Source organism: Prionailurus viverrinus, chromosome F2 (genome assembly GCF_022837055.1).
Source record: "Prionailurus viverrinus isolate Anna chromosome F2, UM_Priviv_1.0, whole genome shotgun sequence".
NCBI classification, from domain to species: domain Eukaryota; kingdom Metazoa; phylum Chordata; class Mammalia; order Carnivora; family Felidae; genus Prionailurus; species Prionailurus viverrinus.
In genome coordinates, this window is record NC_062578.1 from 67,403,984 (window position 1) to 67,428,596 (window position 24,613).

The 24,613-nt window shown below is 44.4% G+C and overlaps 1 protein-coding gene across 1 annotated transcript in view; it reads left to right on the top strand.

Moving 5' to 3' along the window:
- Positions 1-913: 913 nt before the first annotated feature.
- Positions 914-24,613, top strand: part of FER1L6 (fer-1 like family member 6) — a 122,418-nt gene continuing 98,718 nt past the window's right edge. Inside the window, exons 1-10 of the mRNA XM_047841657.1 lie at positions 914-989; positions 5,014-5,134; positions 7,840-7,894; positions 7,976-8,107; positions 11,873-11,935; positions 15,430-15,508; positions 16,989-17,145; positions 17,738-17,924; positions 19,590-19,782; positions 21,294-21,646. Coding sequence (XP_047697613.1) covers positions 914-989; positions 5,014-5,134; positions 7,840-7,894; positions 7,976-8,107; positions 11,873-11,935; positions 15,430-15,508; positions 16,989-17,145; positions 17,738-17,924; positions 19,590-19,782; positions 21,294-21,646 — 1,416 coding nt within the window. The remainder of the gene's footprint in view (positions 990-5,013; positions 5,135-7,839; positions 7,895-7,975; positions 8,108-11,872; positions 11,936-15,429; positions 15,509-16,988; positions 17,146-17,737; positions 17,925-19,589; positions 19,783-21,293; positions 21,647-24,613) is intronic.

A 24,613-nucleotide genomic window follows, 5' to 3' on the forward strand; every position in this document is an offset into this window, starting at 1 on the left:
GTCCTCTGGGGGGCCAGCTCACCAGCCTGCCTGACTCAGGGCCAGGACTTCCCTCTGAACTGGGTCCATCGTTGTACTGTCCTGTGTTCGGTCCCCCTCAACTCCAGAAAGGGCTCTCTCAGGAGGAGTGTCCAGAATGCTTCTATTGTATGTTAAGATGGAGAAGCAGGGCTCTTTCCTGGGATAGAGGGAGGCCCCAAGTAGCTTCCGCTCACAGCTAATAATGACAGTAATAATAGAAGCTAATATTCCAGGCACACACCATCAGTGTCAGCTGAGCTGTGCACTTGTGGTGGGACCTCACAGGGTCTTGACCTCGGAAATAGAATGGGAGCGTGGCTCTGGAGAATATGTTCACTCTGCTCAGGGAAACCTGTTCAGGCCGCCCACTGGCTCTAGTCTGGGTTCTGAAATCAGACAGACCTGGGTTTGGGTAGCTTTGATGCTCAGAGCTGTGTGACCTTAGAAATACTACCTACCCTCTCTGGGCCTTGGCTCTTCATCTGTAAGATGGGTGAGAGGGGGGTTGCTGTGTTGGCTAAGTGATGTTATTCATTTTTGAGTGCCTGGTACAGGGAAGTGAGGAGAAATGGTGAAATACCAGCCGGTGGTGTTAGTATTCATATTCTGCGTCATTTAAGTTCTAGGTGGACCTCATGATTTCTGGTGAGGTTTCATGGTTTCTGCAAATGTAGAGCTGTCTGAAGAGCTTGTTGGTTCTTCCTGACTTGTCTTTTGATCCTCATCCACCAGGGTGAAAGAGGAGGCTGGTCGGCTTCCAGGAAAACCCTGTGTGTGTGTGTGTGTGTGTGTGTGTGTGTGTGTGTGTGTGTGTTTTCTCCTAATATGTCTGAATGACTTGAAGTTACTGTTACAATGTTGTTTAGTTTTTCTTCTTCTTTTCAGAAAGGGGATGTTTGGGCTCAAGCTGAAGAAGAAGAAGAAGAAAGCAGAGAAGGGGTTAACACTAGCCAATAAGGCTGTTCAAGGTGAGGCTTTTGGGGGTGGGGGGAAATGCACTACCCTGGCATTGGAAGCCTACAGGTCTCATAGAGTTGACACCTCCTTGGCTGAGAATGGAGCTGTCCCTCCGTGGAAGCGTGGAAGCCAGGTGGGGGGTGTGCTACCTGCTGGGTCTTCAGGCCCTGCTGGTCACAGGTGCAATCCACCCCAGTGCTGCTGGTCACCTGGTCATTGGGCCCAATGGGGGTGGGGCGGACACCTGCTGGGCCATGGAAGGGGACCCCAAGGAGAGGCGGTGACAAGGTCCAAGCTCCTGCTTCTCTTCTCATTTGCTCTGTAGCCCAGGATAAGCCACTGCACAGCTCTGATTCTGTTTCTTCCTTTGTCAAGCGGGCACGATGTGGGTTGCTGGGCTGACCTCACACACCATGGGGAGGATCCAGTGAGGTTTTAAAAATAAGAGTGAGGACAGCAGCTGCTACGGGGGAGGCTCTGCATTTATTGTCTCATTTGACCCTGCCATCATCTTACCAGTGGGTGTTGTTATCCCAGGTTTACAAATGAGGTTGCAGAGATGCAGAGAGAGTAAGTAAAGTATGGGAAGGACAGCGGCAGAAATTGCAGGGCCTAGTGGAAAATAAGAACGCAAAGCCCTTGCTAAGAAATTATTAAGAGTTTGCGGATGGCAATAGCAGAGTGCTGAGCTCAGTGTGACAAGGTCCTTCGGATCACAGGACCCTGTGTGGAGGCACAGACCCCGCAAGCCTCTCAGGCTGGGAGCCCAGAACCAGGAAGCAGTGGCGTTGGGATGCACGTCCGGGCTGTCGGACTTTTCGCCCTCAGAATGGGCGGCTTGCTTCTTCGAAAGAACAAATAAATCCCCAAGTTACAGTGTGAACCGTACGTACCGGTGGGGCCAGGCCTGGCATCAGGTAGACACACGTTTGTTGAGTCAAATAGGATTAACTGCTTCCGATGGACAGGTGGTCTTCCGGAGACTTCTGCTGAGTGGCCCTGACAACACCCAGCGTGAGGCTAGCTTTCTGGAACATTTACGAGCCCAAATGGTGCAGTGGGTCTGCTGTGTCTTCACCCGTCTCGTCTCCTTGGAGGGACCCATTGGGATGGGATGGGAGAAGCATTTTAAGTGGGGACAGGACTTAAAGCTTAACGAAATACTTGTCTGTTCAGTCAAATTGAAGGTATCAGGGAGTAGGTAGAAAAGGCTTTTAGGTCTTTCCTGGTGTCTTTGAAATTGTGACCCTACAGTAGGTCCTGGGGCACAAGGTTGAATGAGACAGTCCCTTACTTTCACGATGTTACGAAAAATAATATTTATGACACTTTTAACAAGTCCCTGCTGCTTTTTATTTGACATGCATCATTCTTGACTCTGAAATGTAGGTTCTTTTGCCCCTATTTTACAATAGAGGTTCAGAGAGGGTGAGTGCTTGCCCAAAGTCACACAGCCAATAAGTGGAGAAGCCAGCTCCTGAGCCTAGGTCAGTCTTATACACGGGCCTGGGTTTTCCTATTCCATGGGTCAGCCTCCAGTTAGGAGCCTATAATGACCACGTAGGGAAGGAAAGAACGAGGTGGTGGAGATTTAGGGCAGTCAACCTCAGGCATTTCAGAGAAGCTGGCTCCTATGGCTCATTCTAATTAGAGTTGTCAGCCCAGAAAGCAAACAGGGCAGAGAGGAATCAGACCCTTCCTAGAAAGTAAATAGCATTCATCCTGCTGACTAGGGGCTTGCCCTGTGGGAGACTGACAAAACAAAGTCCATAGAACTGAGTACACTTTGGTCTTTCCTTTTGGGCCTATCCTGGAAAGTTAGGCTCTTCTGGATGTAGCATTTGGAGATTCTCAGAGTCAGTGGGTCTCAGATCTGTGTATTTGAGGCATAGTGGCTATATCTTAATTTCATAAAATTCCAGTGATCCTAACCCATCCTTTAACTAGTTATCCGACAGAGTTTTTGAGTACCTCCCATGATCTTCCATTCATGCGTTTACTCAAGAAAGACTAATGGAAGTTCCACTGAGTGTTGGGTCCTGTGCTAGATTCTATTCTATATGATGGTGAACATCGGATAGATTAGAGAGGGGCTAGCCCTGTGTAGGACTCTTCCGTTTGTCTTTCCAAATCAATTCTCCACCTGTCCTCAGCTCCAGGAGGCTGACCTGTATTGATGCACAGCCCAGGTCCCTTTCCCGATGGGGCGCCCCAGCAGGAAGTTTGAAGGACGGAGGAGTGTGAGCTCAGGATTCATGGTTGGATGTGCCCCTCAACGAAGGGGATGGTGGCTGCTCTTTATAGGGAAGCCAGCTGGACCTGACTTCCTCTCCTTCCAGGTTCTGGTAACTGCTCTCCTCATTTTGGGGTCTTCCAAACAGATACAGTGTGGCTGCTCTGAGCCTCAGGTAGCTGCACAACCCTTTGTGATTTTCCTGTACCCACACCCATGTAAATTACCAAGTCCTCAGATCATTCTGTTCTGGGGGCACCCTCTGTTACCTATTGGGACCTGAGGAGGTACCTGAATTTCAAGTTGAGAAAAGTGCTATAAAGAACATAGAAAAAAAAGCATCTCTGTGGGGTGGGTAACATTGGCCTTGCCTCGCTTTATAGATGAGGACAGCAGAGCAGAGAGAAGATCCTCAAGTTAGGGTGTGGCAGGGCTGGGATTTCCACCCAACCTTTGGGGCCAGGGTTTTGAACTACACCATGCAGAGTCTCTTAGTGCATGAGAGTATTCCACACTGTCTGTTTTTTACCAAAAACCTGGCTGAGAGGTGGTTCCTCAGCTTTGCTACACCTTAGAATCACCTGGGGTCCGTGTGGGGTGGTGCACCTGGGTGGCTCAGCTCAGGTCATGATCTCGTTTGTGAGTTTGAGCCCTGCTGCAGGCTCCGAAGTGGCAGTGTGGAGCCTGCTTCGGATTCTCTGTCTCTCTCTCTCTCTCAAAATAAATAAACAAACTTTAAAAAGAAAAGGAATCACCTGGGGATTTAAAACATCTTGACATCCAGGTGATATCCCAGATAAATTAAATCAGAATCCCACAGTGGGGGAAGAGATCTAAAGAATATGTTTACTATCTATTCATTTAAATTTTCTAGACACTTGTGCATTCATTTCCTGTGGCTGCTGTAACAAATTACCACAAACTGGGTGTGTTAAAATAACCCACATTAATTTTCTCATAGTAATGGAGGCTGGAAATCAGTATCACTGGGTGGAAATAAAAATATTGGCAGGGCCCCATCCCCTGGGGAGTATCTGATTCCTGCCTCTAGTGTTCTTCTGATGGTTATGATGGGCATCTGTCCCACCTCTGCCTGTGATTACATTGCATTCTTCTGTTCCCTCCCTCCCTCTTGTAAGGATATATATTATTGCATTAGGACCCACCTGTATAATCTAGGATAATCTCCTCATCTCAAAATCCTTCATTTAATCACATCTGCAAAGACCCTTTTTCCAAGTAACATTTACAGGTTCTGGAGACTAGGACTCGATATCTTTGGGGACTATGATTCAACCTAGGGCACCTTTCTACTCAAAATTGGCCCTCAGACAGCAGGAACAGATCTACATGGGACATTGCTATTGGAAATGCAGAATCTTGGGCTCCACCCCAGACCTACTGAATCAGAATCTGCATTTTAACAGCTTCCCAGGTGATTCTTATGCACGTTAAATTTTACTGATGAGGTTCAGAGGGAATAAATTACTTGTCTGAAATTCCACTGTGGCAAGGTCATGACTTGAAAGTATGTTTTTGAATTCATACCAGTTTTCTTTCCATAATACCATGCATATAAATCTACTCTTTTTTGGAAATAGAAGACGAATTTACTGTTTAGAAAAGTTAAGGTATGTGCCTGTCTTTTCTGCCAGTAAAATGTTAAGTTGCACGCTGGCAGGGACTGTCTGAATGTCTTCACGTACCCCTTATGGTGATTAGCATAAGGCTGGACGGTTGAGGCTCAGATCACCACTGTGGATCATATTTGACAGAGTTTTCTTCCTTGTTTGCTTCTCTAGATGGCCAGGATGAAGCAGAAGCGTCACAGGAGGGGCCTTCACACCAGGAAGGACTGGGAGGAGATTTAATTTATGGTCATGCGTCTGTGACCCCTGTCCCTGCCGCTCCTCCAAAGAGAAGGTACAGTGCTGGTGCAGGCAGTCAGCACACATTTACTGGGCACCTCCATGTGCAGGAACCCCTGCAGGCTCTGGGAAACAGAGAATAATAACTGATCACTGGTCACAAGGCGCCAAAGGTCTAAGGCAGGAAGACAAGAGGTCTGTATGTATTCAGTTTCCTCCACGGCAGTGCTGGCGTCCTGATACTGGTCAGCCTTCAGCAAGCCAGGGTCCCACCTTGACCAACTTCTGCTCTTAAATCCCCTGAGTTAAGGTCTCATAATTCAGCAATGACAGCAACAACAGGAGGCAGACTCAGGAGCTGTCCCTCACCTGCTCTTTAATTCATCAAGGTGCCAGGTGTCTTAGCTCTGTGTTTGTCCCAAATGTTTGTACTACCCGACAAAAAGTCAGGACAAACTGGCCTTCGTGCCTGTGATTTGCTCTATCAGTTAGCAATTGATGTGTAACACTCCCAAACTCAGAGGCTTAGTAAAAAATGTGTTGCTCCTTAGGAGTCTGTGGGCTTCTTGGTTAGTTTTACTGGCTCTAGACGGATACACATCCACACTCATGTGTGTGCGTGTGGTCATTTGGTAGCTCTGCTGATTTTAGTTTGAGTGTTGGCGGGTAATAGGCTGGTCTAAGATTGCTTCACCTGGGACCACCGAGCTCCCCTCGATATGGCATTAGATCCTCCAGCAGGCTAGTCTGATCTTGGTCTGATGGTGGTGATGGCAGAGTTCCGGGAGGAGGAGTATGAGTACATAAGGTCTTTTGAGCCCAGGCTTGGAATCAGCATGAGTCATTTCTGCTGCATTCTATTAGCCAGTGCAAGTCTCGAGTCCAGCCCATGTCAGAATGAGGGACAAGTCAGAAGGCAAAGAGCATTGTTCCAAGGAAGCTAATACCTGGGGCTATCAATGCCTTCAGTCTACCATATTTGTTTATGTCTATTTCTTACTCATGGTAATTCCTCATGCCATCCCTTCTTTGTCCACTCAGAATTCTTATTGTCAATAAAGCAAATTAGTGCTTCCCTGTATGGCAGACTGAGTTGTTATTACTGGGCCCTACAGGATGGCACACAATAGATATGTGGGTAGAGGGGGTTGGGAAACAGCTGGAAATCAGAGATGGTGATAGCTGAGAGGATGACTCTTTAAAGGAGACATGAAGTTTGTATGCACATACTCACTGTGGTATCTCCTTCCCCCTTTACTGCACCATGACAACCATGGCCCCCTAAGCTCCCTGACTCAGGATTTCAATTACTTTGAAATATCCTTGAAGGGATCTCTTGCCATTTATTTCACCAGAATAACAGCACCGCATGGAGGAGGGCAGGAGAAAAAGAAACAGGGAGTAGACTTTTCCTTTTTCCCTGGTCAGTGCATTCTCCATCAGTTGAAATTCTACCCACCAGATAATGCTCATTGACATCCAACCTCTGCAGTGAATTCTTTGTTGCTTACCTGGGCTCTCGGGAACTTCTCTCTTCTCTGAACTCCTATCACGTTTTTTTTTTTTTTTCTACAACACATTTTACACTTAAGAGTTTTTTCTTGCCATGCTTTGGTCCTCTCTCCCTTGGATAGATTGCTAGCTCTGTAACGGCCAGGATGATGACTCATTCATCTGTTTTTTTTCTCTGAGACCAGCACAGAGCTTTCCCACAGTAAATGATCAATGCGAATTTGCCATTTTATTAATGAACATATATACCTTTTGCTATGTACTCTTCCCTACATACATTATCTCCTTTCAGCCTCAGAACAACACTACATGGTAGGAATTATTATGTCCATTTTCAGGTGAGGAAATTAAGGGTAACGTCACAAAGTTGGGAAAAATAAATATTTTAATTCAGATCAGTCTGAGTCTAAAGCTTTGGGATTTTTACTAGCCTTCTTTGTTCTCTACTGGACTCAGTTGTAATTGGCGGAAATGGAATGAAGTCAAATGCAAGATGGTATTGTTGGAAAGCAGGAGAATAAAATCCAATAGGAACTCAAGCTCAGTTCATTTCCCACCCGTTGCTGCCTTGGTGACAACAGGGATCCGTCACCTCTTTCTACTGTTATCCAATCTCTAAATGCCCAGGTGTTGTGCATCTGTTTCTAATTCCTTACGACAGTCCAGATAAATGAAATCCCCTGGAATGTGAAATCTCACTGGCTTGGCATCTGGGTTGCTCCTTCCGATTTTCTCTTTTACCAGTTCTTTCAAAAGCAATCACAAAACTCAGGATTCTTTTACCTACTATAAATGGCAAAGGGGTCCTGCGGATAGGATTGGACAGGAAATAAGGGAGATCTTTATGCAGACCCAGCTGTGCTACTGACTTGCTGAGGCATCTGAGTTTCTCATTTTGTAAAACCAAAAATAAATGATACTGATGATCATATGCACAATAAGAGTTGACACTTATTCTCACCAAGCACTGGGTTAAACCTCTACATGCATTATATCATTTAATTGTAGCCATTATCTCATGCGGCAAGTGCTATTATTAGCTTCATTTTTAAGATGGAGTAACTGAGTCAGAGAGAGGTTGAGTCACTTGTTCATTTACATTTTATCTCTTCCAGAGATGGAGAGAGAATATGTGATACAGTATAAGTAAAAGCACTTAGAAGTACCTGGGAAAATATTATCAAGGCTTATGGATCCCAAGTATGTTCTTATTTAATGAAACAAATACGTTAAACTTTCTTTTAATAGATCAAAACTGTCGGCTAAGATCCATGATGGGGAGATCAGATCCCAAAACTATCAAGTAAGTGACAGTCTGTCCTGTGTCTTCTCGTGTGAATGAACAGCAAGGTCCAGAGTGCATATCTGCTACTTTGTGTTGTAGATTGCCATCACCATCATTGAGGCCCGCCAGCTGGTGGGTGAGAACATTGATCCAGTTGTGATCATTGAGGTTGGGGATGAGAAGAAGCAGAGCACCGTGAAGGAAGGAACCAACAGCCCATTTTACAATGAAGTAAGTCACGGAGGTCACCAGTATCCTCTCCACCAACACTCCCTGCACTGCCATCTGGGGTATTCTTTAGCCAAATAGAAAAACTGTGTCCCTCCTCACTGCCTCCCACCACTCATCTAAGCCCTGGAAAATTCTCTGAGCTCCTTGCAGACAGCCCCATAGAGTTTCACAAAAAGATCATGGAAAGGAGAGATGAGGAATTCCCACTGATTTTAAATTCATTGCTGTGTTTTCGAAATACCCCATTTTCTTGTCTCTTTTTTTAAAATTTATTCTTATATCTTATATGATGATCTTCATTCACTATAAGGTCTGGTTTTACATTCAGTAAATGTATTGAGTGTTGGTTGTAAAGAAGATAAACATTCTTTTTCATGAAAGAGACCCTAGAAAATTTAATTATTAATTTTGAAATAGACATGTTGCATCGGAAAGTAGAATAGTCATATTTTTCCAAGCAGTGCAGAAATTGTGGACATCAAAGAGCGGAAAGCATCAAAGAGAGACAGGAGGCTTCTGAGTATTCTACACACCGAATTATTTATTTATTTATTTTTTAATTTAATTTTTTTTTCAACGTTTATTTATTTTTGGGACAGAGAGAGACAGAGCATGAACGGGGGAGGGGCAGAGAGAGAGGGAGACACAGAATCGGAAACAGGCTCCAGGCTCTGAGCCATCAGCCCAGAGCCTGACGCGGGGCTCGAACTCACGGACCGCGAGATCGTGACCTGGCTGAAGTCGGACGATTAACCGACTGCGCCACCCAGGCGCCCCTGAATTATTTTTTTTTAATAAAAAGATTACACAGCAAAAAAAGTGGTAAAATATACAGAGTATAAAATGATATATGATGAAGAATATGCATCCCTCTGATCTTTGATCCCTTAACCCCCTTCCTCCTGCCCTAGAGGCAGCCATCCTCACCAGGCATTTGTGTACCCTTCCAGAGATATCCCAGGCATGGATGCGAGTACAAATAAATATTATAACCAAATGGTAGCATTCTGTCCACACTGTCCTGGACCTTGATCTTTTCACAAAGCAATGTATTTTAGATGATATTAGAGGTAATATCAAGACATATAGTTCAGTCTCATTTTCCCCTCATTGGTGTAGTTTCCCATTGCATTGATACACCATAATTTTCTAAACCAGTCAATCTCTCATTGATGGATATTAATTTTTTTCATCTTTCGGCTACTACTTACACTCACATTAATATAGCATAACTGGGGCAAAGAATATGCATATTAAGAATTTTGAGGGGCGCCTGGGTGGCTCAGTCGGTTAAGCGTCCGACTTCGACTCAGGTCCTGATCTCACGGTCCGTGAGTTCGAGCCCCGCGTCGGGCTCTGTGCTGACAGCTCAGAGCCTGGAGCCTGTTTCAGATTCTGTATCTCCCTCTCTCTCTGCCCCTCCCCTATTCATGCTCTGTCTCTCTCTGTCTCAAAAATAAATAAACGTTAAAAAAAAAAAAGAATTTTGATATCACAAAATTGCCCTCAAAGAGGTAATAATTTATACTCCAACTAACAGTGCACAAGAGTGCCTATTTCCCCATAGTCATTTTGACACCACGAATTACGAAAAAAATGCAGCGAACTCTTGATTATTTCCCTAATGGGAATAGTAATTGAAAAGGGAGACCGTTGGTAATGAAATCAACAGAAAATGGGCAAATCGGATTTGAGCTGTTAACTGCTTTCCTTGTCATCCATCACTCTGTCTCTAAGCCTTTTACCATGAGTTGTATCCTTCCTGTTCTACCCCCAACTCCAGAACAACTTTTAGCATGGATGGGACATGAAATAATGTGTATGAAAATGCTTTAAAACCGCAAAGCTCTACAGGTTTGTTAAATGCTGTAATTAGTATTTTCTTTATGCATACAAGTCCTGGATCTAAATTACATTAAGTTGGGACCAAGTGCAATCAGTAGACACTCAAGTAAAAATATAGAAGTTGAACTAAAAACCTTTGTTACAGCTTTTGCCTCTAATTTTCAAGCCAAAGGCCACCAGATGTTGAAGGAACCAGTTAATAGTGGCTAGGGAATATTTTCCGGCTATAAAAATGTGTGTGGCTCAAAGGTCTAGGGAACCTGTGTGAGGCAATTGAGTTTGAAATGTGAAATGCAGCAGAAAGCAATAAACATTGGAACTAATTTATTGGTCCAAGGAACCCACAGCATCTCATACATCAAAATGAGAAATTTCATCTGAGTTTTCCACATAAAAGAAATTCTGAACAATAAAACTCTTTAAAAGTTTCATATATATATATATATATATACACACACACACATATGTGTATATATATATATATATATATATATATATATATATATGAAAAACTTCCTGAAATGTCATATGTATTTTCCCATTTTCTTAAACAGAAGACATGGAATGTAATGTGACCTGTCATTGATATCTAAGGACCGCCATTTTGAAGGTCTCTTATTATGGCGTGTGATGGCATTTTTCACTTTCCACATTTTGGTTTTTCTGTTTTGCCCTGTAAAAGCAGGCTGTGAGCAGAGAGCTCTCCCATTCCTACTACTGTCCTGTCCATCTCTAAGGCCCTTGTGTTATTTCTCCACAACGAAGCTCAAAAACATATAAAAAGCAACTTTCTGGCCCTGCCTCCCTCACCCCAACTAGTCCCCCAAAAGACACAACCCACAATGAGACACCATCCCAGTGTTCTAAATCTTAGGAGAATACAAGTTCACATTTGGGAGGTGCTCAGTGAAGTTCAAACAGTGAAATATCTAGTACTTGAACCCCTTGTGTGATAACTTCTGGAAAAATAAGCCGAGCTCTCAGGTCCATCAATAACCAGCTGTCTGAATCTAGGCATGTCTTTTAAATCCTTTGGGCTTCAGTCTTCCTTTGTCTGTAGAATATAGAGACTGGTCTAATTTCTTCGACTCTGAAATTTAACCACTTTTTTGGGACGCCTGGGTGGCTCAGTCGGTTCAGCATCTGACTCTCAATTTTGGCTCAGGTCATGGTCTCACAGTTCGTGAGTTCAAGCCCTGCGTCGAGCTCTGCACTGATATGTCTGTCTCCCTCTCTTTCTGCCCCTCTCCTGCTCTCTCCCTCTCTCTAAAATAAATAAACGTTAGAAAAAATAAAATTCAAACACTTTCTTAAAATTAGAAGTCTTCCTTGTCCATAATTTCTTTTCATACTCTTCCTGGTCAATCTTGGGAATATCACAGCAATGTTTGAAACTGCAAAATCCTGAGGAAATTAGATTTTAATCAAGTTCACCCCAAATTAAAACCACATTGAGATATGATTTTTTATCCATCATTATTAATAGGCAAAAAATTTAAGAGAATTGATGATATAAAGGGTTTGCAGGGTTCTGGAGAAATGGTATTTTTGTATGCTGGCAGTGAGAATATAAAATGGCTTGGCCCCTTTGGAAAGAAATTTCACACTATCTATTAGAAATTCACATGCACATAAGCTATGACCCAACAATTCCACTTTTCATGTCCATTTTAGAGGAAAAATCACCTATATCCTGGGCAAGTGTGGGGTGAGAGCATTTTTTTTTTGCATTTGAAAACAAATTAAAAAGAATTTAGGTGACCTTAAATAGGAGATGACCAATCAACTGATGGTATATTCATGCCACTGACGACCATGCAGCAATTGGTTAGAATGATAGAAATCTACAACTACTCCAGTAATAAGGTTTTTAGATGCAAGTCTGGAATTTATGGTCAAAATGAATTTTATGTTTCATAGTACTTTGTCTTCGACTTCATTGGACCCCAAGTGCATCTTTTTGACAAGATCATCAAAATCTCAGTAAGTGTATCATTGGTGATGGAGGGGCGGGGTGATGGAAAAGATTGTAGGCATTGGGAACTCTCTAGAACAGCTCAGCCTGTGTAGGGGTGAATAGGTTTGGGAGGGGTGAGTGTGGGTTGGTGAGTTCCAAACCAACAGGATAGAACATGAAATAACTAGTGTGGAGGAATTTGGGAAGGAAAACCTCTTCAAGGAAATCTGTGCTTCCTGGAAACAAGCTATAAGCTATGCTGAAGCCATCATGAATTGAATTGTGGAGTTTACTAATGTGGGAATGTGAAATACATGCTTCAACGGCCATCTTTACGATTGCCATTTTGAGTTGATTTCTTTCTTTTTATGAAATGAAATGTGAGTGTCTCTCTCCTGGGATGATATCCACACTAATGCTAATTAATCACAGCACTCCCCACATGTAGTTGGTAATAAATAGAGAAGTAGGAAAAAGCATCAGGAAGGAACCACATATATCAGTGATGCTGGATCAGAGAATGTGATTTGGAGCAAGTGGTTGCCATTAGGCTTCTTCATAGCTGCCTGAGAGTAGACTTTAGGACCTGCTCATGTGGGGTCGTGTCTGCTGCATAGACCCTTCCTCAGCCCTGCGGAGTGAAGCCCTGAGGCAGAATGACCTGCCTCCACAGATCATGTCTAAACAGCAGAGATAGAGAAGATTCTTGGTCTAGCCAACGATGCCTTACGAAGGTGGTCCACCACACGGAGGGCATGAATGGGAAGGGAAGGTGCCCGTGCCGAAGCCGAACTCACCCAAATGAGAGAGCATGGGGGCCAGACGGAACTCATGCCAACCTCATGCCACTCACTGAAGAGACAGAGAGACCAGCGGGTGGCAGACTGCATCTATCTCGCCCCTCTGAGAAATCACTACTTCTCCCAAGAAGAGGGTAGCATGGTTATGCATCCCTGAGAGAGGCGGGGTGGGTGGGACAAAGGTTAGTGCTCTCCTCCTAGTGGTTCCAAAAGGACAGACCCCGTACTTTATGTGACAATGCAAGAAGCGTGGAGAATGGGGAAATGTTTTCCTCCACAGTGACACCAACTCTAATCAGAATTTTAAGATGGCAAAAATTGTCTCAGAGACTTCCTTGCCTGTCCTTGTCACCCACATATTCTATTCTATTCTATTCTATTCTATTCTATTCTATTCTATTCGTATCACACCATATATTTGATATTATATATATGCACAGTATTATATGTATAACATATATAAATACTGCATTAAGTCTTAGGTAATAGTGGAATTATTATATTCTCTTTCTCAGGGGCACTTGAAGAATGTGACTCTTGAAGAATGAAAAGTTGTCAAGAGCCAAACATTCTTAATGTGAATTTCAGGCATGAGGACAATTGTTGCAGAAGATATTTCAGGACCCGGGGCACGGCCTAAGACTTTGTTACATTGCATAGCTCAGGCGACCATCTGTGAGATGGGCAGTGTAGGTGGGTCCTAAGGAACTGTCTACATTTCAGACAAACAGTGACTAGCTAGATTTTTATACCATAGCATAGATAAGGGTCATGACTGTCTGTAGGACAGTGGATTTTTAGACCGAGGACCAAAGCTAGTATTGCCTATCTTTGTTCCTCTAGCTTGGAAGAAGAGAATACTTTGGGCTCCCTGGATGACCCTTAGGGACAGACACCAAAGATTTTACAGGGAAAACTCCCTTGGAGGGGAGTGTTTAATACAAGTTTTTGGCTAGTCCATGAACTAAAAGTCAATGTGCCCCAACAACATTGAACACGGGGGACGAAGGAGGGAGTGCAGTAAGCAGGGGCTATTGGGATGGCCAGGCTGTGACAGACCTTGGTGGTGCTAAAGACCATCTTCCCTTGACAAGTGGCCCCTGGCATGCAAGGCCCCAGCAGTCTGTGTGTGCCACTCCCTGAAGTCCTGGTAATCTAATGCTTGACCACACCAGGCTTCCCTGGCCCTAAGCCTGGGTGGATGGATGATTTGAAGAGGCCTCCTGTGTTATTTAAAGATGCTTTAAACAGGCTCTTGCTTCCCATCATCCCATCAAGCCCACAGGGACCCAGATGCCTTTGAACTGACAAGAGAGCCTGAGTCAGGCTTGTGTTCTTGCTTGGGCTTTTGGGAAGCCACATTAGCAACTGTAAGCATAGGAGGTTTGGAGTGAGCTTTGTATGCATGGCCTTAAATAACTCCTCCCCTGGAGCCAAGCTGTCTTCGCTTCCCCTCAGTTATCTTAACTCGCTTGTAATGTTTGGGCCAGGGAGCAAGGGTGGAAAGGGAGATGGGAAGGGCTGTCATTTCTTCATTTCCTGAAGTCCATTGAATTGATTTATTCTTATTGCCTCTGCCAAAGGGAGCTTAGAAACCACAAAAGTCTCCTATTCATATACATCATTCAGTCAGTGAATCATTCATTAATTCACCGAATGTTTACTGAACACGTATGATGAACAAGGCCATGCATGTGGTGGGTAGGAGAAAGTAGGAAACTGTCTTTGATTTATGAAACTCAGAATGTCATAGAAGGAAGCCCAGAGGCCATCTAGTCTAACTAGTAGGAATCCCTCTCACCACCTCCATGACATGGGGTTTTGGTGCACCGCGTGGTTATAGCCAGTGATGGGAGGTCACTATCTCCAGAAAAACCTATTCATTGCCAGAAAGTTCTGTTATAGAAGCCGTCCTTATAGTGAGCTGAGTCTCTCCTTCTGTGACTTGGAAACCACATGAGGAACTTACTCCCTATTATAGATGGCAGGATTTCCAAGATTGGAAAACATTTAAGTTACCGTTACCCCTTCTCCACACCCCCAGTTTTCTCTTTTCTGAGTTGAAGGTTCAATTGCTCCTGCTTCTTCAGTAGTTTCCCATTCAGTGTGCCTCCTGGACCCGGTACCAGCTCTGCTGCTTTCCTTTAGAACTTCTGCATCTTGATAGCACTGCATTATAGTGTGTTGCTGTAACCAGCCAGGTACCCTGCTGACTTCTGATCAGATAAAATATTGAGGATGACCACCTCCCTTGTTCTGACTATTGTACTTCTCAAAGCAATATGTGATGAGTTCTCCGAGCAAGCTGTGAGCAGAGTGTTGTGGAAGTTTAGGGGAGAAAGAGGACTTTCAGCTGAGGGGGATCAGGGAGGGCTGCTTGGAGGAGGTAATATTTGCTCTAGACATTGCAGGATGCGTAGAGTTTCAATAGGCAGAGATGGGTTGTACTAGAGCTTACTTTGGCTTAAAAAAATACTTTTCAAGACTGAGATTTGTTAGCTGTCCTAGCTGAAAACCTGCCAGGAGGAACAGGTACAGGTGAGATAACTTCTGGATGCCCTTTTCACTTGATGACCAAATGTCATTGTGCTCCAGATGAGTGAAGGTCAGACAAGCGTCAAGGTCTAGAATCCTCGCTGAGGTATCACGGACCCATTTCACAGATTTATCCTCAAAGAGAAATCTAGTGTGGCCGGACTCACTGCTCCATCTCTCCTCAGGTCTTTCACCACAAGCTGATAGGAAGCATACTGATCGGTTCCTTCAAAGTAGACCTGGGGACTGTGTACAACCAACCTGGTAAGAAAGCGTTGCTTCCCCATCTCTCCCTTACTCATCTCCAGTTTACCACACCTGGAGGTCAACTCATTCATTTGCCCGTCCACTGACCCATTCATTGAACAGTATGACACTGACCCATTCATTCAACAGTATCAACACCAATTACACAATCGGAGCAACACCTGGCTCTTTTCCTCAAAGTTCACAGTCTAATTGCAAAATTGTCTTTTATGTCCATATTTCTGAACAGTTCTCCCGCCAACAAATTCGATCTCATTTACTGCTGTGCGGCAGACACAGGAAAGGTGACACACAGGAGTTCCACATTTGGACTCTGGAGCCAGATGGCATAGCTTCAACTTTTTTTTTAATGTTTATTCATTTTTGGGAGACAGAGAAGGAGCGTGAGCAGGGGAGGGACAGAGAGAGAGAAAGAGAGGGAGACACAGAACCTGAAGCAGGCTTCAGGCTCTGAGCTGTCAGCACAGAGCCTGATGCGGGGCTCAAATCCACCAACTGCGAGATCATGATCTGAGCCAAGGTCGGACGCTTAAATGACTGAGCCACGTTGGCACCCCTGTGGAGCCAGATGGCTTGGCTTCAAATTCCACCCTGCTGTTTCTGGTTGTGCAACCTTGGGCAAATGACTTGACTTCTCTGCACCTCAGTTTTCTCAACTGAGAAAATGAAGATAAAAATAGTGCCTCCTTTCTGGGGTTGTTGCATGCCATATAAAGATTTGCTATGATAATTCTTATCCCTGATTTATAGAAAGTGAAACTCAGAGAAGGCAGGTAATTTGTCCAAGGTCGGGAGTGGATAAGTAACGGGGCCATCAACAAATACAGATCTTTTCTTACGAGACCCCTTCTCTTCAAAAGTAGTTGCAACTCACATGAGCCCAGGGGGCCAGGCCTTGGGAATGCAGTGGGTTAATATGTTAAGGGGTGCTTCAGGCTGTGGGGAACAGGAGGGCTCACAACCCACAGTGGCTACTCAGCTTCTTTACCACCTGCTGACATGTGGAAATGTGCATTCTGTATTGGCAGATCTAACGGTTTTTTTCAGATAAGTCAGAAGTCTAGATTTTGTAAGAGATTTTAAAGTTTGGATTGACAGTGTAGGCCAAACAAAAAGATCCATGAGTCACATTTACAGCCTGTGAAATAGTACTGACTTCTCTACTCCATTCATGTCCTGTCATAGCCGTTCATAGCCTGTCAAAGCTAGGAACCTGTCCAGGCAATTAGCACTGGGTTGGAGGCTTTCCAAATACCTGTGGCAGGTTGGAGAGAAAGACAGAGAAGAAGGTGGGAACAAAAGGAGAGGAGGGAAGGAGGGGAGGAGCGGAAGGAGGCAGCACGAGGCTGGGGAATACCCTGATGAGCTGCCCCCTCCAGGGAACAGAGCTTGGGAGGCCTTGCGTGTGGGATGGAACTGGCTGCACCTGCTGGGTCCAGCCGTGCAGGGTATCTGAGCTGTCAGGACGCTTTTACAGGTCATCAGTTCTGTGACAAGTGGGCCCTGCTCACAGACCCTGGCGACATCAGGACGGGCATGAAGGGGTACCTGAAGTGTGACATCAGCGTGACTGGGAGAGGCGACATCTTAAAGACCAACCCCAAAACCTCCGATGCCGAGGAGCAAATAGAAAAGTGAGGCGGGTCCATCCAGGGCCACTCAAGACAAATGAATGATATGCCCGAAGTTGATCTGTCTTTCCCCTCCCTCCCTCCCTTTCCTGGTGGGTACATGAGAATTGCCAAATTCGTGCCTTGTCCACCTGGGATTCTACTCTCTCAGAGGCACCAAGATGTGTCTTATCAGCAGTGCCACTAGCCTTTGGGAGATCAGCTTCTAGGACAAGGACAGCCTGTCTCCCCATAGAGATAAACTGTTCTTGAGTTTTTCCTATTTATCTGGATTTGGTTGATTTTTCTTTGAAGGAATTATACTTTCAACCACTGGTTTATGAAATGGGAAGACTTAATGCACTTCTTTTAAGGTGCGGTGTGGAAGATGGTGTTTACTCTATAATTCGAGGACTGGAATAAGTTTGCATTCACTGTTTTCATATCCTTTGCTGCCACTTACACCACAAAGAAACCTCATTTTAGCGATGAATCCTGATCTTTTCAGTATTTTCTCCTATATCAGGATCCTTCTTTCTACGTCCAGATTGCTTCCACTTTTTCTGTTCTTTCAAGTGAGAGAGCTTTTTATTTTTTGTTTTTGTTCCCCCTCAAGGAACCTCTTGATCCCTCAAGGGTTTCCATCAGAGAGACCCTGGGCCAGATTCTATGTGAGACTCTACAAAGCAGAGGGGTTGCCTAAAATGAACTCCAGCATCATGGCGAACGTCACCAAAGCATTTGTGGGTGACAATAAGGACCTTGTGGACCCCTTCGTGGAGGTCTCCTTTGCTGGGCAGATGGTAAGGAAACATCGTCACCAACAACGGCAAACCCAGGCCAGAACTCCACTCTTTCCCCAGGACATTTCTAGCCAAATGAAATTAAGTTAAAATAAAAATTAGGAAGTGCCCTGCGAGAGAAAGCTTGTCACAAAAGGCATTGAATCACGTGGCAGGTAAGTGGGAGGGTGACCCACTTACTCTCTATTTGAGATCATAGAGAGGAACTATGGGGTATTATGGTTTAGGGCCTAGGCAGACAGACCTCCTTCCTCACCTCTGGCTACTTCTTCGAGCTGTTACCCAGGCTCTGTAGCATTGCCATCTGCCTCCCAACCTGCTTCCCAGGCTTCCCGAGTAGTCCTTGTCCTCTGTAAGCCTGGACATCTCTGTTCTCTGTTGTTCCCTACTCAAGAGACATTGGAAGTACCAGGGCCTAAGCACATGGTCACAGCTTAATCCTTGTTGGCTGGACGTTGAAGCTTCAGCTGGCACATATGGTGTCTCTATCCTTACAATATATGCTACCCTAACCCTCCTCTTGGCAGGGTGAACACTGGAGTATTTTTTACCTGAACCCCTTGACAGTCCTATAGAACGTCGCCTCCATTTTTATGACGAGGAAACTGAGGTCCAGATGGGGGAAGTGCACAAAACCCTTATAAAAGCCTTTTTATAAGACACAAACTCAGGGTCTAACTATATCTGCTGCATTCCTAGAGATGCATGGAACAAGTTATGTTCATAACATGCATGTTGGCTTGATCTTGTAATCTTGTGATTACAAGGACTTCCCAGAGGCCAGGACCCACCATTACTCCCTTTGTCCCTGATGCCTGGCATGGTGTCTGGTGCGGGGTAGGATGTCAGCACAGTATTCCTCCCTTATCTGTGGTTTTGCTTTCTGTGGTTTCAGTTACCCATGGTCTACCATGGCCTGAAATTATTAAATGGAAAATTCCAGAAATAAATGATCAATGAGTTTTAAGTTGCACACTGTTCCAAATAGCGTGTTGAAATTTCGCGCTATCCTGCCCCATCCTACCCAGATGTGAATCATCCCTTTGTCCGGTGTATCCACACTGTCTATTGTTGGTCACTTAGTAGCTGGCCACATTATCAGGTCCACTGTGGTGTTATGGCAGTACTTGAGGTCAAATAGCCTTATATTACTTAATAATGGCCTTTGGATGCAGGAACAGTGATCCTGGCAATTCGGATACACCAAAGAGAAGCTATAAAGTGTTTAAGCGAAAGTTGAAAGTTCTTGACTTAATACTAAAAGGAAAGAAATCGTACGCTGAAGTTGCTAAGATCTATGTTAAACTTTTATTAGGGTATATTGTTTTAATTGTTCTATTTTATTACCAGTTATTGTTGGCAATCCCTTACCGTGCCTTATTTATAAATTAAACTTTATCATAGGTACGTACATAAAGGAAAAAGAGTGCATCTCAGGTTCTGTCTGTGGGTTCAGGCATCCACCGGTGTCTTGGAATCCATTCCCCTGTGGGTAAGGGGAGGCTACTGTAATGTTCCTGGGTACAACATATTTCCATGGGTATCGGGTGGAAGCAGGTTCATTATGTCTGGCAACTTGGTTTGCCAGTTGGCTTGAAGTCAGGTCAGGTCAGTGACATCTTTCATTTCCTTCAACAGCTCACATCCTGCTTGCTTTGTTTTTAGGGGCGAACTACAGTGCAGAAGAACTGTGCTGATCCTGTGTGGCACGAACAGGTGGTCTTCAAGGAAATGTTCCCTCCTTTGTGTCGGAGGGTAAAACTCCAGGTGTGGGATGAAGGCAGCGTGAATGATGTCGCACTGGCCACCCATTTCATCGACCTGAAGAAAATCTCCAGTGAACAGGACGGAGATAGAGGTAAAGCCTCATCTGTCTGACTTGGAAATGAGGCCACAAAATAATTGGTTTGAAGCCCTCGTCCTTAAAACAAGAGGATTGGAGCAGGCGGCGTGGTAGGCACTTGTAAGCTCTGTGTGGTTTGTGGTGTGGGTTTAGGGCAGTAGGTCGAGCCGGGCTGTGGGAGCCAGGAGGCTTGGTCCTGGTCCCAGGTCTTCCACGAACATTGCTGTGTGGCCTTGAGGAGTCACTCCCTCTCTTTGGGCCTTAGGTATCTTAAATGAAAAATGAAGGGTTTAGATTAGATCAGATGTTGACAGGCTATGGTCCATGGGCCACATCCAGCCTGCCAAATATCTTTGTATGGCTCACAAGCTAAGAATGGTCTTAACGTGTTTAAATGGTCCCAAAATACCGTGCCCCCAGCTCAGTAATAGGAGCGCATGGTCAGGAGTATTGCAGGAAGGTGCTGCTGACTGTGCATTGAGAAAGCCAGGGAGGGAATAGAGAGTCCCATCTAATCCATCAGTCAGGAGAAAGGACTTCTACTCTTTATTTGCAAAACCTAAATGAGCCGGTGATAACTTTCTAAATATCTCCCCAAACCCCTCCATACTTAAAATCCCAAGGCAATCTTTCTCTGCATTACAAATCTGTGTTAACTGATAAATATACTTATGCACATATATGTCTGTGTATGTGTATATATGCACGTATATACGGAAGGCTTAGCTTAAGCAGAAGACAAGGTTTACATGTTTTTTTTTTTGCCAGTCACAGTGTGACACCATAGAAGAGCCTCAATAAATACCCATTGTTTAAGTCTCCATATCCTGGAAGGGTTTGCCACGGGATTGTTTTATGCAGAACACACACCCCACCCACCTTCAGAATTTCTCAACTCGACGTTAACATGTTTTACTCCAACTTTCCAGGAACATCTTGATGGTATTCAAAGACAGGTATAAAAGTGTTTTCAAAATTAGACATCAGGGGCCATAAAATCTTTTTATCCCTTTTAACACAATATCTCTGCTTCTTAAAATTGACCCTCCTTTGGGATAAAATCTCTCTCTCTCTGCCTGATTCCTCTCCATGCCTCATCAGCCTGTTTTATTTGTTCTTGAAACGCAAGGTAAATCTCTTTCTTAGCACTTACAGATATTTACCGTTTAATACTCCTTTCTGCTCTGTTCTCCGCTGGGCTCTGTGTTTAGCACCCACACAGTGCCCGGCACATGTTAGGAGTCAATAAATATTAGATGAGTGAATGAACCGACAGCGATGCATGTGGGCATTCATAGTATCATTACAGCTGTGAACAGGTTTAAACATGTGCATGCAAGGACTAGAAAGAAATACAGCAAATATAGCAAAATGGCAATTGTGGCTCTTTGGGGGATGGGATATTCTATAAATATTTTCTCTTGTTTTTTCTGTATATTTTACATTCTACACAGGCATGCACAATGTTCATAAAGCAAGAAATAATCAACTTGCTTTACCGGGCAACTAAAGCTTGGTTTTTGTAGGCTTTCTACCGACCTTTGGACCTGCCTGGATTAACCTGTATGGCTCACCCAGGAACCACAGTCTGATGGATGACTACCAGGAACTGAATGAAGGCTTTGGAGAAGGTGTGTCGTTCAGGGGCAGAATCTTGGTGGAAATTGCTGTGGAGATCCTCTCAGGAGGGGCACAGGAACCTAAGTTTTCCAAGGCATTCAAGGAGCTCAAGTCGTCTTCTAAGGACAAAGACTCCAAGTCTTCCAAAGGCTCCAGTAAAGACAAGGATGATAAGACCGATGGTGGAAAATCCCAGCAGGCTTCAGACAAGACCAACTCAACAGAGGTCGAGGTGGAAACTTTCGATGCACCCCCTGAGGTAGGTCTGAGCACTGCTCTTGTGAGGTGGAGCCCAGAGTGGAAGCATCACCGGCCAACTGTTCCCACGGGCTCCCAAAGGCATGTGCAGGTCTCCTTCTGCAATCCGCTGCCTCTTCCTGACACGTCCCAGTCATCTGCTCGTGATAAGTTCCTCCAGTGTCCCCCCAACACACAGATTCCAATGGGAACCAAAGGAAAGGGAAATAAAAGTGTTCTAGGAGACCTGGTGGAAGTAGGTGGTGGGGGGATGGACTGAGCTCCACACATGGCCTCATTTTGTTTAGTTTGTTAGAATAGCATATGCTCTGGTTGTGAGGCATTGTGGGACAGGGAATGAAGAAGAGGAAGAGTGGGTGACAAGTTGGGATACAAGAACTTGAGAAACCTATTGCCCTGCCCAAGCCTGGGCGGGGGGGGGGGGGGTGGTGGGCGGGAATCACAATTCAAAGGAATGCTTATTTCTGTGTATTACTCAATATTAAGCATGTTAGCATTTTTCCAGCCTGCTTCTGTATGATGCGAAAGAGATCTGGGTCACCAAGATGAATACTAACTGTGAATATCCCTCAACTGTTTAGATTAGTAAGAGTAATTTTTGGTTAAGCAAATGAAGGAACTTGTGTTTTGTTAGTAGCAGAAGTGAGTAGATTCCAGCTCTCAACTTGGATGATCTACCTCTGGGGGTGTATCTCTCAGGTCAACCAGACACTCACTTTGGGAGGGGAAGAGAGGTGATGGCTGGTCTGGGTCAGCTTAGCCCTGGTAGAGCCGCTTATTTTTACTGCTGGGATCCAATACATCTTAAGATACAGTGTGGGGGAGAGGTTGGAGCCCAGAGTTGGAAATCTTGGAGATTGGTTCTATTCATGGCTCTGGTAGTAGCACCTCTCAATGTTTCAGTTTTCTCATCACCACAATGCGGTAGTAATAGTCTCTCTGTGATAGTCATCTCCTGGGGGTAAATGAGGGAATGCCTGTAAAATGGTCAGCAGGGTTCTTTGCGCATACACGGTAGGCAGGCAATACATTTGCTGTTGCTGTGACCAGTGTTTCTATGGTTTGTTCCCACTACAAGTGGGCAGCTATTTAGAGCTCTCTACCCTGTTGTTTGGACTTACTTTGGGTATTTCGTGGACCTCTCCTGCTCTCCCTTATGAACTTGTATATTGGGAAATATTCTTTGTAAATGTGTACTGTCAGTTTGTTGTGGTTAAGATTGACATTGCCTTGATGTGATTGTATTTATGTGTATTTTTTCAGAATATATGGCAACTTTGGAAATGACATTTTTTGGACTTGGCCAGAAACCGTGGGTACCTTAAGTAGCCACCCATGCCAATATCCCCTGTATCTGACTTCCGTGGCAATCTTTCCTACTGTTGAGAGACTGGCCATTCTTTTCTAAATAGAAATTGCCAAGTAGGAAGGGCCTAATAGAAGATTTTCTCAACTCAAGTCAATATCTTGAAGATATTTTGCTAATACCATCTGAAAAAAAATTCTAGCTGAAAGCAAGGGCATCTGGGAATTCTCATAGAGTCTACATTTTCTACAAGGCCAAGGGCCCATCTTGGCTGTTGTGTAGAAGGAGGTAGGGAAGAGAAATTCAGGTCTCATTCAAACCCTTACTTTTCCTTCCTTCTCTTTTCATCTTTGCTTCTTGTTTGTGGTCAGTTTCTTGCTGGGTTTATTAGTTATCTTTCACTATATAACAATCACCCCCAAATTTAGCAACTTAAAACAAACATTTATTTTCTCTGCGGATGAGGAATTTGGGAATACCTTAACTTGGTGGTTCTGGCTCCGAATTTTTCATGAGGTTTCAATCAAGATGTTGGCAGGGGCTGCAGTCATCTGACAGCTTGACTGGAGCTGTAGGATCTACTTCCAAGATGGCACACTCACGTGGCTGTTGGCAGGAGGACTTGGTTCCTTGTTGGCTGTTGGCAGGAGGCCTCAGTTCCTCACCACATGGACCCTTCATTAAGTGCTTAGTGTCTTCATGGCAGCTGGCTTCCCCTTGAGTGGAGCAGGTGATCCAAGAGGCAGCAAGGCAGAAACTTCGATGTCTTTTATGACAAAATCCATAGAAGCCACACACTGATATGTATGACACATTCTAATTGTTAGAAATGAGTCACTTAAGCCCAGCCCACAGGGGAATTAGGGAGGTGAATTGGGCTCCATCTTTTGAGGGGAGGATTTTCCAAGAATTTGTGGACATATTTTAAAACTACAATACTGGGTTTCTACCTTCCTCAGAGCCTCAATAGCCCAGTGCTCACCTTACCAACATGGTGAGGTCACCTTCTTATATCATCTTGTTTAGCTCACCAGGGTCCTGAGCTCTCCTCTCCCTTGCTGCAGCCACGCTCTCATTGCATACCTGGACAAATGCGATCCCATGATTCTGGTTTTTCCAACGTACCCTCATCACTATCATCAAAGCTTATCTCCCTATGCCAAGCTTTCACAGAGCATAGCTAATCTAACAGATGACGTGCTCATTTTTTTTAATTGTGTAAACACGTACTGAGTAGCTTCTTGTTTAAACATCATCCTCAATATTGGTAGGAATACATGTAGAGTCTGACTCCATGGAAATTATGATACAGAAGGGGAGGTAAGATATACAAAATAAATGTACAGGAAATAAAAAGTGATATGTGCAATAATGCGCTACAGGTAAAGTGCTGTTATTTCCTGGAGTGAGTGAAGTATAATAATTAAAATGCTGGGTTCCCAAGCAAGACAGCTGGACTTTAGATGTGGCCGAGTGGCGCAGCCTCTGGAGAAACATTGCCTCTGAATCTTCGGGCAAGTGGCTTGAGCTCCTTCTGCTTATTTCCGATAATAACCTCCACTTCATAGGCTCATAGTGAGGATTTAATGATTTAACATATGCAAAGTTCTAAGAACACAGCCTGGCACGTAGTTAAGTGCTCAATAAATATTAGGCATATTT